General features: G+C 36.4%; 3 protein-coding genes across 3 annotated transcripts; all 3 read left to right on the plus strand.

Moving 5' to 3' along the window:
• Positions 1–174: 174 nt before the first annotated feature.
• On the plus strand, positions 175–6,526 carry pdha1a (pyruvate dehydrogenase E1 subunit alpha 1a). Its single transcript, XM_044139929.1, has 11 exons — positions 175–330; positions 1,433–1,501; positions 1,823–1,996; positions 2,163–2,289; positions 2,814–2,905; positions 3,075–3,167; positions 3,763–3,918; positions 4,572–4,643; positions 4,723–4,790; positions 5,260–5,368; positions 5,543–6,526. The coding sequence occupies exons 1-11, from the start codon at positions 283–285 to the stop codon at positions 5,705–5,707; spliced, it is 1,173 nt and encodes a 390-aa protein (XP_043995864.1). The 5' UTR covers positions 175–282; the 3' UTR covers positions 5,708–6,526.
• A 1,294-nt stretch (positions 6,527–7,820) lies between these two features.
• Positions 7,821–11,207, plus strand: prdx4 (peroxiredoxin 4). The gene is made up of 7 exons (XM_044139930.1): positions 7,821–8,140; positions 9,553–9,670; positions 9,764–9,880; positions 10,025–10,147; positions 10,580–10,710; positions 10,841–10,875; positions 11,080–11,207. The coding sequence occupies exons 1-7, from the start codon at positions 7,930–7,932 to the stop codon at positions 11,128–11,130; spliced, it is 786 nt and encodes a 261-aa protein (XP_043995865.1). The 5' UTR covers positions 7,821–7,929; the 3' UTR covers positions 11,131–11,207.
• An 819-nt stretch (positions 11,208–12,026) lies between these two features.
• On the plus strand, positions 12,027–13,818 carry LOC122844469 (diamine acetyltransferase 1-like). Its single transcript, XM_044139931.1, has 6 exons — positions 12,027–12,259; positions 12,334–12,385; positions 12,512–12,592; positions 12,680–12,781; positions 12,892–12,932; positions 13,057–13,818. Exons 1-6 carry the CDS (start codon positions 12,194–12,196, stop codon positions 13,222–13,224), a joined length of 510 nt encoding a protein of 169 aa, XP_043995866.1. The 5' UTR covers positions 12,027–12,193; the 3' UTR covers positions 13,225–13,818.
• Positions 13,819–15,097: the final 1,279 nt, after the last annotated feature.

The following is a 15,097-nucleotide window of genomic DNA, read 5'->3' on the forward strand; positions in this document are numbered from 1 at the left end:
CTAATTAAATTATATACCTCCACTCAATGTTTTTAAGCCTTCTTATACATATATATATATTTTTTTTTTTTTATAACGGGGATATATAACGGGGGATTGCCATTGCGATTGCCGATCTGATACTGTAGTGGCGGGAGCGCTCGGTTGTCGGTATTGAGATATAAAGAAAAAGTAGAAGAAGAAAAGTGGGCGGAGCAAGCGGCCCCGGAAAGACAGAGCCTTAGTTGGGTAGAAGGACGGGTACGTGTTGAACCGAGCTGTGTAGTCTCTGTGGAGGGAAAGATGCTGACCAATATCTCCAATGTACTGAGGGCCTGCGCTCAGAGAAATGTAAGATAAACTACTTTTTAAACCCATGTTGTGCCCCAGTTAGGCTCTGGCTAATCTGCCTTGCCTTTGAAATCGTGCGGTGTTTATCCTATATAATCTGTCAGCTGTTTTATGACCTTGTGAGGCCATAGCAGGTCTGGCTAACGAAGCTAACTCCTGCAAACATACCCACAATAATTGTGTTTCTCAGCGCTTTGACCAACAGAGACTCAATTATTTAGTTTTGTGTGCCTTGACTTTGTGTTTAATGTATACTCAAGCACAAACGTTACCGTTTCTGTTGCCGTCTGTTGTACACCGAAAAAAAACTGACAACAACTTCACAGGTAGCTAGCTGTTTTACAAATAAAGTTATGCTTTGGTATGCACTATAAGAACTTTCAGACTTGTAAAATATGGGTTTATTTACACAACACAAATCCACTTATTTTGCATTTTAGTAAAATAAAATAGAATTAGTTGGTTTATAGATCGACTTTCATCTAGAATATTGTCATTATTAGAAATCTTGGCAAAAATCTGAACTGACCGAAGTGTTAAATGAGAATAGAATTATCTATAGCGTTTTATAAGCACGCATTATTGTTTTTCATTTTTGCTTAACTTTAGATCAGCTTGAAACCTGCTGAAAGTTATGATCCACAATTACAAAAACCTTTGTTCTAGAAAAAAAGGAATAAAATAGGCATCACTCTGGGACGTCGAACAAGCAGTATTTCTGTCTTTTATTAGTGAGTAGAAATTAATGCAACCAATTTACTTGTAGCCATTGTTGTTCATCCAAAAAGGCCACACCTGTTATTGCGATGTAGTGTTTAAATAGTTAGAAACAGACTATTCTGACTAAACAAATACATTGATTCTACAAACATTCATTTAAAAAAAGGAATCATTTAAAATTAAACATAAATGTATCTAATTTTTGATGAGGTACAATTTCAGGGGGAGGGCGTTGGAAATCGTAATTTTTAAGATCATCTGGTATCTCTTAGTAACACCGACAGTTACCGACAGTGGAATTGATTTTATTTTGCGTGATGTGAAAAAGTTGGGAAACATTTGATGATTTTTAAACCTGTTATTTTCTCTGGCCCTTCGATAGGGAGCTGCAGCTGTCGTGTCAGCACGGACCTATTCAGACTTCACAACCCAGGCAACGTTTGAAATAAAGGTATGTTTCAGAAACTAACCCAAAGTTTTGGTCATTGGGATTAGGCTGTTGAAATCCTCTCCAACAGTAAAATAATAATTATCCTATAATAGTTTTAGAACATGTATTACAGTCCTAATAAACATATAGAAAAGCAAGAATATTGCTAGTTGATGATGATTTTGTGTACTGTTTAGTTGATCTTCTCCACTCAGTTCACCAGCTTTTCCAAGTTTGTTTGTGGCTGAAAAGTTACCAGGCAACAAAAGCACTATGTTATACACTATATTAAATTGTCCAATGCATGTTTAGGTTTCTCACTTATTTACTTTTTATTTCAAGAAATGTGACGTCTTCAAGCTGGACGAGGCCCCTGCAACTCAGGTGGTCATGACGCGGGACCAGGGTCTGCAGTACTACCGCACCATGCAGACTATGAGACGGATGGAGCTGAAGGCCGACCAGCTGTACAAGCAGAAGATCATCAGAGGGTTCTGTCATTTATATGATGGCCAGGTGAATATAACTCTTCATAGCTTGTTTGCACCAGTCAGTACAGTGCAAATACACAGATTCACTGTATTATTCAGGAGTAATTTATGCTTATCACTAGAAGCTGTAAGAAATTGTTAGGGTAGGGTATGTGTCTGTATATGTGAATTTGTCTGCTTTCCATGTGCAGGAAGCTTGTGCTGTTGGTATCGAGGCATCAATTACTCTGAAAGACCACCTGATCACAGCATACCGCGCACACGGCTACACTTTAACAAGGGGAGGAACCGTCAAGGAGATCATGGCTGAACTCACTGGTGAGTCTGCAGTGCCAACTAATTCATCTCAAGATGGATTACGTTCCTGCATAAATTTAGCACTCGACCCTAGATTATAGTGTAAAAGTTGTTTATTTCAGCATCTGTTGGAAATGTTTACTAAGACAATTGAAATTGTTTTTGTCTGAACATCACACAGGACAGATCTATCCATTGATATTGACGAGAAAATAAATCCCACAACTATAGTGACAACAAGATAGAAATCTAACTTTCTGTAAAGCAGACCGGATTAATTTGTCAAACTAGTGACAGTCTAAAACCTAGGTTGCGTAAGAGTTGAGCTTCTGTGGTCTGCTGTGCTGTGAAGCGGGGTGATAATGGTGTCATCATCTGCAGCTTTGATTTCTGCACTGTAAATACATGTTGTCATACTGCGGCGCTAGCAGGTCAGCCCAGGTTACAGGATCACCTGTGTTTGCCCATGTTAAATTGTGAAATGCTTGAACTATAGGTAACGTCTCCCTCCCTTGATTTTATGTCTGTTTATTTTTTCTATGCAGGCAGAAGAAGCGGTATTGCAAAAGGCAAGGGAGGCTCTATGCATATGTATTGTAAAAATTTCTATGGAGGAAATGGAATTGTCGGTGCCCAGGTAAGTTGCTGAACTTTTTAGACAAAGTGTGTGATGTCTCAATGGGTAATCTTTTATTTTCTCGCACGCTGAGTAATTTGTTGCTAGTTTTGGGAGAGAACTAAAAAAAAAAAAATTAGAAAAGCTTTATTCTACATGTTAATGATAACAACTTTAACTGTTTCTTCAGGTTCCTCTGGGTGCAGGTGTGGCGCTCGCCTGCAAATATAAGGACACAGATGAGCTTTGTGTCTGTTTGTATGGTGATGGTGCTGCCAACCAGGTATGAGTCACAAATCCCTGGCGTTTTACATCTTGAGTTGTTAGAATTTGAAGCAGCTACTCTCAAAAGCTTTTTTTTTTTTCACCGTAGCATTTGTCACCTGCTTTACAGGATGAAAAAATGCTGTGTGACCAATAGTATATATATTTTTCCGTCAAAGGTTTACAAAAATATAATTATCTTTTAATTTTGGTCTGTTTCTTCTCTCGAGAGGAACAAATGCTTAAAATATGATGTCAATGATTTTTAAAAACAGATTAAAAACTGGTTGATGGCTGCAAAAATTGTTTTATTAAGGTACAATTTTAGAAGGTACTTTTAAACAAATATCACTGTCCTTTATGCATGTTTTTGAACATGTATAAGTAATTTTGTCCCTTAATAATTGTCAGAACACAATAAATTCAAAGTTATTCATCAAATTCCTGTTTTAAAATGTATTAAGTGAATCTAAATATCTGACTCTAGCCTCACATTAGTTTTCTAAGAAACATTTAATTTGAAAATTAGTTATGTAAAATCAATCAGACTAAATTTTGCTGAATTTCTCAAGTGAGCAAAAAAAATAAAAAATGTTTTCTTGTATGTGTTTCAGGGTCAAATTTTTGAAACCTACAACATGGCAGCTCTTTGGAAATTGCCTGTTATCTTCATCTGTGAGAACAACAGGTACGGCATGGGGACGTCAGTGGAGCGAGCCGCAGCCAGCACCGACTACTTCAAGAGGGGAGAGTTTATTCCTGGTCTCAGGGTACAGATTTTTACTTACCTACCTAATCCTTTTTTTTTTTTTGCCAGCATAATTCAACAGAGCATGGATCACTATAATATTGTTTTTGGGGAGGTTTAAAAGGCAAGGCCAGCGTATTTCTATATCCTCCTATATACAGAGTATTTCAAAGAACTTTAAAGAAAAACACCATAAATAAGATCAAGTAAAGACGCATACATTAACTGAACAATAGTAAAAAATGTAAGTATCAGATAAAGTTAATTTGGAATGAACTGATAAAATAACTAATTCTTATGGAAAAACATGTTTAAAGAGTGATGTTTTTATTTCTGACATAAATCTGATTTGAGGAATTTGATACCTGGCCAACAACAAGATTGTTCAGTGCCTCATACACCATCAATAAGAATTTGAATTATATTCTTTGACAAAGAATGCAATTCTTTGTCAAAAGAAGAGCAAGTGCAGTAATATGATGCATTTCCTGTTGTTGGTCACAACTCTGGTAGCAGGATTTTTGATGAGATCCTGAGTAGTGTGGTTAAAAACTGGTCTACACTTTGGGATTTTAGGCCTAATCTTATCCAACTTGTAATGACTATTTGTTGCAAGCATAGATTCTTTCTGAAGAACTTATAATGGTTCATTAAAATGATCTTTTTGCCTCCAAGGTTGACGGGATGGATATTCTGTGTGTTCGGGAAGCAACTAGATTTGCAGCTGATCACTGCCGGTCTGGAAAGGTTAGTCTTAATAATTGCTTTAAAAGTTATTACTGCTGCTGTTTTTTTTTTCTGCTAAATATTTACTACTGTTCATCAGGGTCCAATACTGATGGAACTACAGACATACCGTTACCATGGACACAGTATGAGCGACCCTGGTGTCAGGTACTTGATCACAGCACCTCAACTGTTTTGCTTTTCTTGTTACTAATATGAAAATGTTAAATGTCATGTTCTCTGTGCTGCTGCCCTTTTTGCTTCTGGCTTGTTTTCAGTAGTCTTCATATTCTTTCCTTCCCTCTGTAGTGTCCTTTCAATAACAACACCCGGGGAGAAACTGAGTACGCACTAATCTTGCTATTGGCTGTTGCTGATTAACCTCTGTAGAATAATTGAAAATCAGAGATAAAATCTTTCTAATTCTAATTTGGATCTTGCAACATTGGTACACAGAAAGTACAGATTTTGCACAACAGGTTGAAAAATGATTCATTAACTGCTATATGTTGCAGGAAATTATGTTGTTGTTTTTTTTGTTTTGTTTTTTTAAATCCTTACATTTGGATAGAGTGTACAAATGTGATTATTGTAGTCAATCCCTGCAACGTCCCTGCACCAATCTCTGCTCTTCTAGCTACCGCACACGTGAAGAGATCCAGGAGGTCCGCAGTAAGAGTGACCCCATCTCCCTGTTGAAGGACCGCCTTCTCAGCAACAACATGGCCAGCGTGGAGGAGCTTAAGGTAGCAAATGCTTTGAAGTTGAACAAGCTTGTAGCAGATTTTTTTGTTCAAAAAAATTTACAGAAATTGTTTTTTTTTTCATGTAGCTGCATAAACGATTGTCGCTGCTCGAGTAGCTGCTCTGTGCGTGCTGGTTGCCACTAAGCTTTTGTTTTGTCTGTGTTGCATCTGTAGGAGATCGATGTGGAAGTGAGGAAGGAAATCGAAGATGCAGCTCAGTTTGCCACCACGGATCCCGAACCACCCCTGGAGGAGCTGTGCAACCACGTCTTCTCCAACAATCCACCGGTTGAGGTGCGCGGCACCAACCCGTGGGCCAAACTGAAGTCTGTCAGCTAAAGCCCGAGTTTCTTCGTCAGTTCTACTGTAACTCAAGTCCCCATACTGTTATGTGAACACACTTGACGTGATGCACCATATTTGAGTGCATTATGTGAACTCACATAGCGCATCATATCCAGAGCTTTAACCATTATTTTATTGCCACTTTTAAACGATGAGGACCATAATTTACAAACATGTTCTCAGAGTTAAACTGACATTAATTGGTTTAACTTTCCAGTTTCTTTTTATTTCACCACTCTAGTCTGTATGGGGTCTCCATTCAAACACAGCTAAAATATCTGAGCTTATTTATCACTCTTATTTACTAATGATGAGTGGTTTTTTGTTGTTGTTTTGTTTTGGGTTGTTTTTTTTTTTGCCATTTTCAAATCAACTTTTTCATTCTTGATACTTGGATTACACTGTTTCTGACCTTAAAATTAAAATGAATATAGTGAAATACAAAACAGTTGGGAGACGGGTAATCTGAAGTGCATTTGGTTGACATTGATGCCACATTATCATTGAAACATGTATTGTATTTATATTTTTAAGATATTTTGACTGCGAGCCATATGAGCAATATACAGTTTAAATTGCCAATCCCGATGAATTATTTGAAGTTCCCATCTATAAATTTAGCACTTCAAATAAGTACCTAAGATGCTTTTCTTAAGCTTCTGTATGTAAAAGTGTTTTTTTTTCTTGAGCGTTAAGATCTTGAAATTCTGTTTGCCCCCATGGGAGTATGGATAGTGTATTCCATATTTACCTTTTTGTTGTTACGCTCTGGACATTGTTGAGGTGCAATAAATCTCACTCATGTCAAACCCAGCTGCATGTCTTTGAACTCTTTTCTCCTTAAGTGTAAATGATGATAGTACTTCCTCAGGCAGTTTGTACCCAGACTTTTTGGACCTTTCATGACAAAAATACCTCAAAAGGTTTGGTTCAACCAGTATGTTTCCATTAAAAATGCCACATTAAATAAGAAGAGCAGAAGTTTCTTGTATTTGTATGTGCCTGACAGAACTAAATGTGCTGAATGTGGCTTTTTGTCTTTGGTTTACTCCATAATCAGAAATATAAATTTACATTTGTTGTAGCTTTTCAGTGATTTTTAGAGCGAAATTGATTGTGGATGTAAAGTATGCTGTATATATCCTAAATTCTGGGAGTCAGAAATCCTCTGAATGTGTATTTATAGTAGTAATAAATCTTATGGCCTCGATATAAACTCATTTTTTCAAATGGAAGACTTGTTTGGTTAAGTATTTCTGATCTTGCAGCTTTTTATGACATTACATTATTCACTAAAGATGGTTATTTTACCAGCTGTAGCAACTGTAATTATTGGAATCAATACATAGTACAAACATATTTGACAACATACATAGTGCATTGTTGTGAACATGCTTGCATGTCTACAGAAGCTTTTAGCAGCAAATACAACTTTTAACTTTCATAACTAGAATTAAAAAATGGACGCTGTTCAGTTACTTATGGAAAGCTTGCATTTGGAGTAGCAAGTAATTCAAGAAGAGTGTATGGACACTGGATCTGGGTGAACCCTGGTAACAAAAAAAACATTAAGCTTTTTTGTTTTTGTGCAGTTTGTATTTAAAAATTACCTTTGATCTCATTTGCTATATGGCTTGTATGAAGTGCAATCTTAAGTTCTTTCAGTGAAGGTCTTAGATTTGTGAAGTGCATGACTAACGTCCTGTTAACGTAATAATCCACATGAGCTGTATATCTGTGTAGTTCCTCCAAAGTTAAAATGAGCACTTTTACACTTTTCGTGAAGGGGTTCGGTTCCAAACATTACTGTGGTGTGACCAGGGATGTTTCTAGCCATAAACGTCATTGGCAGCTTCAGTTTGTGCTTCAATGGTTTGAAAGATTTTAAAGCATTTCATTGGTTGAATTAAGAATGTTTTTTCTGGTGAAAGTTTTATTTAGGGGTATAAAGGTAATGAGGTTGCAAAAATGTTGAAAACCATCCTTATTTCAGTACACACGGAATAAATTATTCTGCAAAGGTATGTATCTGGTAGCTTCGTGTATTTTCACTAACAATTAATCTGAAAGCTTAATTAGCTCCAGAAGATGGCGGTAATGCAGCAATGAGGACGCCAGCTGCAGGAAATCTCAAATGACGAAGAAGAAGAAGATAAGGAAGAAGGCTTCATTCCTGCTGAAAGTCTGAAACTACGTGCATACGGGGAGACGACACAATGGAGTCTGGTTTCAGCACTGTTGCAAAAATGAAGCTGCTGTGCGCCTTTTGCGCTGCTTCGCTCCTTGTCAGCACAATCGCCTCTGCAGAGGAAGGCGCTCACCTGAAGAACTCCCAGTGTCACAACTACGCTGGAGGACACGTCTATCCTGGAGAGGCTTTCCGTGTGCCTGTGTCCGACCATTCCCTGCATCTCAGTAAAGCCAAGAGTGAGTTCCTTCCTGCCCTACTGATTATAAACCCACTGGTTATTGAACCGATGTTTTGCACGTTGAAAAGTGCGCGTTTTTAAGATGCGTTCCTTGTTGGGAAGCCAGATAACAGATGCGCACTGACGCAGCCTGCGGATGAGCGTTTAATTGTGTCGCATTATGCCCCTTTGTTTCCTCATGGGTGTTAAACTCCATTTAGATTTCACGCCAGAAACGTAATTTTATTTCCATACTTTTGACTCAATTTTGTAGGACACGTCAGTGTATGAGATTGATTGGATAGTTTGTCTCTCTCCGCCCCTGACACATGACCCAGAATAGCAGCACACCAACACACTTATCCATAAAGTCTTACAACATGCAGCTAGTGCGTATGTTCTAGTTGTTTCTGATTACGATCCTTAGTCTGCTTTGCTTCTCTGCCATGTGGTCCATGGCTTACCCTAATGCAAGCCGTGTCCTCTATTCTTGCTTTAGCGATCACTGATGACATACTGCTCCTTTTGAATGTGAGAAATTTGAGACCAGATGTCAAACATGGGAAACCTGTAGGCCTACTGGCAGTCTAATTGGTAGGCACAGAGTATGTTCACCAAAACTGAGGACAACACAAAAACATAAAGGAAAAAACTTGCAAAGATGACTTGGATGGAGAGCATGTAAAATAAAATAAGACGAACTACTGTGCTACAACCATATCCATATCAGATGCTGTTCAAAATTTCTATGTATATGAAGAAAATATGTTCTTAAAACCGTGGCTCAAATTATGTTTAGATGTCATGTAACACATAAAGCCCGTTTTTATTATTTTTTTTAGAATAGTACTCAATTTGGCAGTCTTTGGTTCTTAAAGTCAGTCCATAATTTTTAATCCCACTACTGTGGAAATGATGATGTTTAGAAAAGTGTGGAACTTGAAGTACTTTCAAAGTCAGAGACAAGTAAGCATGGAAAAAAGTTAATTGGTTATGGTTAATTATTGTCTGTTCCCTCTCTCACTTTGAGAAAGAATAAGTTTTTCAAAGTGCTGTTCAGATACTTATGGAAAGCTTGCATTTGGAGCAGCAAGGAAAAAACAGATGGATGTTTTTTTCCATCCATCTGTTTACCATTATCTGTCAATCCATAATGGTCTAGACTGGGAAATTTTTATTTTAAAAAATGTGTAGGACATCTGAAATCTGATGTGTCTCTTGAAGTAAACGTGGCTAATTCTTAAGATTATGTAATTGGATCAAACCCAGTAAGATAAAATCCACTGCAGTTGTTTAGTGTTAAAAATTTAGCCGCTGGCCACGACTTGTAGAATTAAATTGTTTACGAGTTTCCAAACAGAATGGGAAAATGCGGAGAACATTTCAAAGAAAATAACTTTTGTGTGCATTTTTTTTTTTTTTCTATTTCAGTTTCAAAGCCTGCCCCCAACTGGGAAGGAACTGCCGTCATTGGTGGGGAGTTCAAGGAGCTTAAGCTGTCTGACTACAAGGGGAAATATCTTGTTTTCTTTTTTTATCCTTTGGACTTGTACGTATGTCTTGAATGCATTATTGTAAAATCGCATTGTCTTTCCTGAAGTGCAAACATGTAAAATATGTCATCATGGTTTTTCTACTGCAGCACATTCGTCTGCCCCACTGAGATCATTGCTTTCAGCGATCGCGTGCATGAATTTCAGGCCATCAACACTGAGGTGGTCGCCTGCTCGGTGGATTCCCAGTTCACCCATTTAGCTTGGTATGGAAACCACTTCCAGTAGACTTATAAAGTGCAAACCACACTCAATAAATGGAATAATGACATATTGATTTCTCTTGCTCTTCCGTAACTTTAGTAATGATTTGTCTAAAGTGTTTTGCTCACTTTTTCTGTTCTGAACAGGATCAACACCCCCAGGAAGCAGGGTGGACTCGGACCAATGAAAATCCCTCTGCTGTCTGACCTCACACACCAGATTTCAAAAGATTATGGCGTCTACTTGGAGGACCAGGGTCACACGCTGAGGTGCAATTCAAATTTTAAATCATGGTTCAAATAATGCTGTTCTATAAAGCTGGAGAAGTGAAACGGACCAGTCAAAAGAAAAAATTGGAACAGGATGTGAAATTTTATTTTATTTTTTAAATTATTATTATTTATTTATTCTGGAGAAGTTCTCCAAATCAGACCTATGCTATTATTTATTTGACTTTTAAATACTTTTTATAATTTGTCATAATTATTGCAATAATTACCATAACATATGATACAAGGAGTATTTTTTTTCTTATGCTGCAGAACCATTTTTTTTTATTATTATTATTTTCTCAAATTTTTTTTTTGCTATAGGGACTAGATTTTGAGACTTGAGTCAAATCCTACTTCATAGGGGGGAAAAAAGAACTAAAGTGGGTATTTGACATGGTGAGCATCTAACATGTCCATGTCTTTTGTCAGAGGTCTTTTTATCATCGACGGCAAAGGCATCCTGAGGCAGATCACCATGAATGATCTTCCTGTGGGAAGATCAGTGGATGAGACTCTGCGCCTGGTCCAGGCCTTCCAGTACACAGACAAACACGGAGAAGGTACTGAAAGTTCTTTTCATTCACTTTTGAAAAAATTATTTATCTTTTGGCTATAATGAGACCCGTTTTTGAACAGACACCGGGTTTGTTTAGCCTTTTTATTTACTTATTTATTTATTTTCCCCTACAGTGTGTCCAGCAGGATGGAAGCCAGGCAGCGACACTGTGAGTATGACTGGGAATTGGACCGATTCTTTGTCCTGAATTGTCTTGCTAAACAAAATGCAACATAGAAAACCTGATTTGGATCAGTTTAAGAGAGTGTTTCTGAAGTTCAAACATTTTTCTTTCTTTGGCATAAACTGATGATCAAAGATGCTTGGTGTATTTGAATGAAAGTCATTAATTAAATTATATCTTCCTCCACAGATCATTCCTGATCCCTCAGGCAAGCTGAAATATTTTGACAAACTGAACTGAACAACTTTTCTGCTTTCCCTCCCAAACTTTTTAATTCCAGCCAAGTTCAAATAAAATCTTTTTTTTTTTTTTCAAAATTTTTGGTGTCTCGTGTCATTATTTGATTTCATGATTACATGTTGCATTTGTGTTTTCCCCTAAACTGGGGTACTTGTTGCTGAATGGATGATCATCATAAGTCACTAGTGAAGGAATTGGTAGGCTATGTTGGCATATGATTAATATGAACTCTGCTTGTTTAGTACTAAAATAAAAAATGTCCTAACTATAGAATTATGTTGTTGCACATACAGTTTATGATGAATTCCAGGCTGTGTATTTATTAGCCAACAGGTGATAACTGGTAGTTAATATTTCATCATCACTCTTTTGTTTTCAGCAGCTAATCGAGTATTAAAGTGAGGCTGATCAGACAAGTTTTCTGGGATGGGAGAGAATTTATTTTCACGGATCCAAACAGCTGTTCACGATGTAGAATAAATTATGGACAAAACAGTGTTGTTGGCAGGTGAATTACAAACCTTGTAATGCAAGTACACCTTGAACTGTCTGCAAGCAATAAAAGAGTCTTGCTCTACTGGGCAGCTTTCCTAAGAGGAAATTGTTCATATTCCAATTACAACCTGCAGAAAAGCCTCACATTGAGTATCGTAAGAGACAAATGTTTGCAAAAATCTTCATTCTGATTTGTGGTTTGTCTGATGGTGTGTCTGTGCTCACTGTAGCACTTATATGTTGCTAGGGCTGGTTAATATTTCTCTTTTGATCAGTACTCAAGTGAAAAACAGTGATGAACAGAGATAAGCAACTCATACCGAAAAGAAACAGGATGTGCGTCAATATGTGGATTTACAATCAGGCGTGTCTTTTTGGAGGATACATAAAGGGAAGGCTTCTGCCGCCACTGTACGACTCTGGGAGCGGCTGATGTAGAACTGTATGCGCTAGTTATTCTAATTCTTTGCCGGGGGGGTACTCCTGAGGAGCGAATGAAGAAACAAATTTTGCTCTTGTTCACATTTCGAGGACTGGTAAGCAAAGGGAAAAAAGGAAAAAAGAGAAAATGGCCAAGTTTGTGTTACGACCAGCTGAACCAAAGGATGTATCTGATATCTTGCGACTCATAAAGGTACGGCACTTTCCGCTTTCTCAAGTTCTTTCTAGTTCAAATTTAAATTCAGTTCACGTCTTTATGCATTGTAGGAACTTGCTAAATTTGAAGAGATGGAGGAGAAGGTGATGCTCACTGAGAAAGGTACTGTGCATTGACTTATTTATTCCAAAGTCTACTATCCAAACAAGCCGTAACCTCTATTTATAAATAAGCAAAACAATTTTTGCTATGGAATCCTTTAATGTTAATATCCTACATTTAACTTAGATCTGCTTGAGGATGGCTTTGGAGATCATCCGTTCTACCATTGCTTGGTTGCAGAAGTCCCAAAAGATCAGAGCACAGAAGGTAAAAAAAATTTTTTTTTTTAATCTTACCTCATATTATAAGATATTTTATAAATAAAGCCTTTAACGTCTAGTGTCTTTTATCAAGGATTTTCTGTGATTGGCTTTGCAATGTACTACTTCACATATGACCCGTGGATTGGAAAGCTTCTCTATTTGGAAGATTTCTATGTCATGCAGGAGTTTCGAGGTAAGATTGCTGAATAGTTCAGATGTGGTGCAAAATGTAATGATTTACAGCTGTGTTGCAACATTGGCAAAAACTGTTGTAATTGCTCTGCCTGTTTAATGTTTCACCAGGCTTTGGCATTGGTTCACAAATCCTGAAGGTGCTGAGTGAGGTACAGACACTTTATGTGTAATTGCAACTTATCTGGTTAAACATTTATGCTGATTTTAGGTGTATTAGTACTGCTCAAATGCTTGCTTTTTAACGTCCATTTTTCTGAAATATCTTTCCTCCAGATTTCTGTAAAGACCCGCTGTAGCAGTATGCATTTCATTGTAGCAGAAAACAACAAGCAGTCTATTGAGTTCTACAAGAGAAGGGGCGCCGCTGACCTGTCCTCGGAAGAGGGCTGGCGTCTCTTTGAGATCCAAAAGAAGGACCTGGTGAAGATGACTGCAAAATAAAACATACTGATCACCTATAGAGAATTTGGGTTTTAATATTTCTGTATCTTTGATTCTTACCTGATTCTACAACATTTACCTCATTCACATTGCAAATTAAGCAGATTAACACTTATTAACAAACTACTTACTAGTAAAAACAGTTTTTTAAGGCTTTATGAAGGCAAATTACTCAGTCTTTGAAGTTAGATTCTTTTGTAGAAGTTATATTCTTGTGATTTATGAACCCAATAAGTGGATAGAAAGTAGCCTATACATTAAAATTTGCAGTATTGGTATGCAATAATGAACATCTATGTTGTTTTAATATGAAATGTTAAAAGTTATCTTGTAAATTAAATCTGTATTGGAGGTTTTTGGTTTCATTAATTAAAAATGAGTTATATTGTCAAATGTAACAGTAAATGTGATGTTTTGAAAATGGTAATGAATAAAATATGAAAATCTAAGTGCATAATTTGCTATTGTCAGAAATAAGCGTAAATTAAATATACTTTAGAAGAGAAGCAACCACCACCCCAGCAAACTTTGTCAGTTTAAACTTTGTTCATAATACAGATTTTAAATAATAAAAATGTTACATTTTCAAACAAATGGAACGCCATTTTTTTGAAACCCGATAATGTATTTACTTGGCTCAATACTTCTGCTTTATTTCAATTCAGCATTGCCATTAATCTTCAGAAATCTTGAATCAAATAAACATTTAACAAAGCAAAAGTGCATGTTTGTAAATCAGGTGCTAGTCACTTTATGCCTTCATTGTGTTATACTTTTGCTGCTTTGTCCATTTCATAAAAAATAAAAAACTTTTTGGGGAAAAAAAGAGCAATACACAACAGGACATTTTGTACTGAACACATGTCAATTTCTACTCACCAGAGAGACATTTTTAACCTACTTTGACAACTTGTGAGAGAAAGAAATGTTCTTTCTTTAACTGAGTAACTAATGGGTAGTTACTCAGGACAGCACATAGCACAAGGTTTAAAAAAATTACTTATCTGTTAGATGATCAAGTTTTCTAATACTTTAATTTATTTGCAGTCAATGGAAAGTTGGTGCCCCCTGCTTGCTGGTTAGAAAACTAAGAATATATATATATATATCTTGCTTTCAGAGAGGCGCTGCATTTTATTCCATCCTAGAATTTTTTTCTAAGTCATTCAGTTTGATGGGATGGTGGCTGGCAGAAGTAGGGGATTGTTCAGGTGCCCCTGGTTGGATTATAGGTCCAAAATCTGCCATATAAGAGTTTACTGGTCTGTCATGTGATACTAATCAGTGGAAAGGATGTAACAGAGACAGATGGAGCTTAAATCAACTGAAGCAAATGAAAAAGAGCACATACCTATATAGATTGACGATGCAAGTCAAAACTATAAAATGTTGCAATATTGTTTCAAAATGTTAGAAAGCTTGTTTAATCTACTGAAGTGGTACTTTTTAAAATAAGTTTTAAGAACCACCAGCTCCAAGTGTGCATATATATATATATATATATATATATATATATATATATATATATGTATATATATATATATATATATATATATATATATATATATATATATATATATATATATATATATATATATATATATATATATATATATATATAATGACCCAGTCAAAAAAGTCAAAGTCTAAACCCAAATGTAGGGACATAAACCAAAATGTTTGCAGCAACAGTTTGTCCAAAGCAACATTCAGGGGTCTGTAAACAAATACATGCTATATTTTCACTTTTAGAGAGGAAAAATAAAAATAGAACCATTTGCTCTTTTTATTTTACTTCACCTTTATGGGCTCTTTTGTTTTGTTCTATTAGATTTACCTCCCATCAAACAAGTTTTTGAAAAAGTTCAAGGTG

This window comes from Gambusia affinis, linkage group LG15 (genome assembly GCF_019740435.1).
Source record: "Gambusia affinis linkage group LG15, SWU_Gaff_1.0, whole genome shotgun sequence".
Lineage (NCBI taxonomy): Eukaryota > Metazoa > Chordata > Actinopteri > Cyprinodontiformes > Poeciliidae > Gambusia > Gambusia affinis.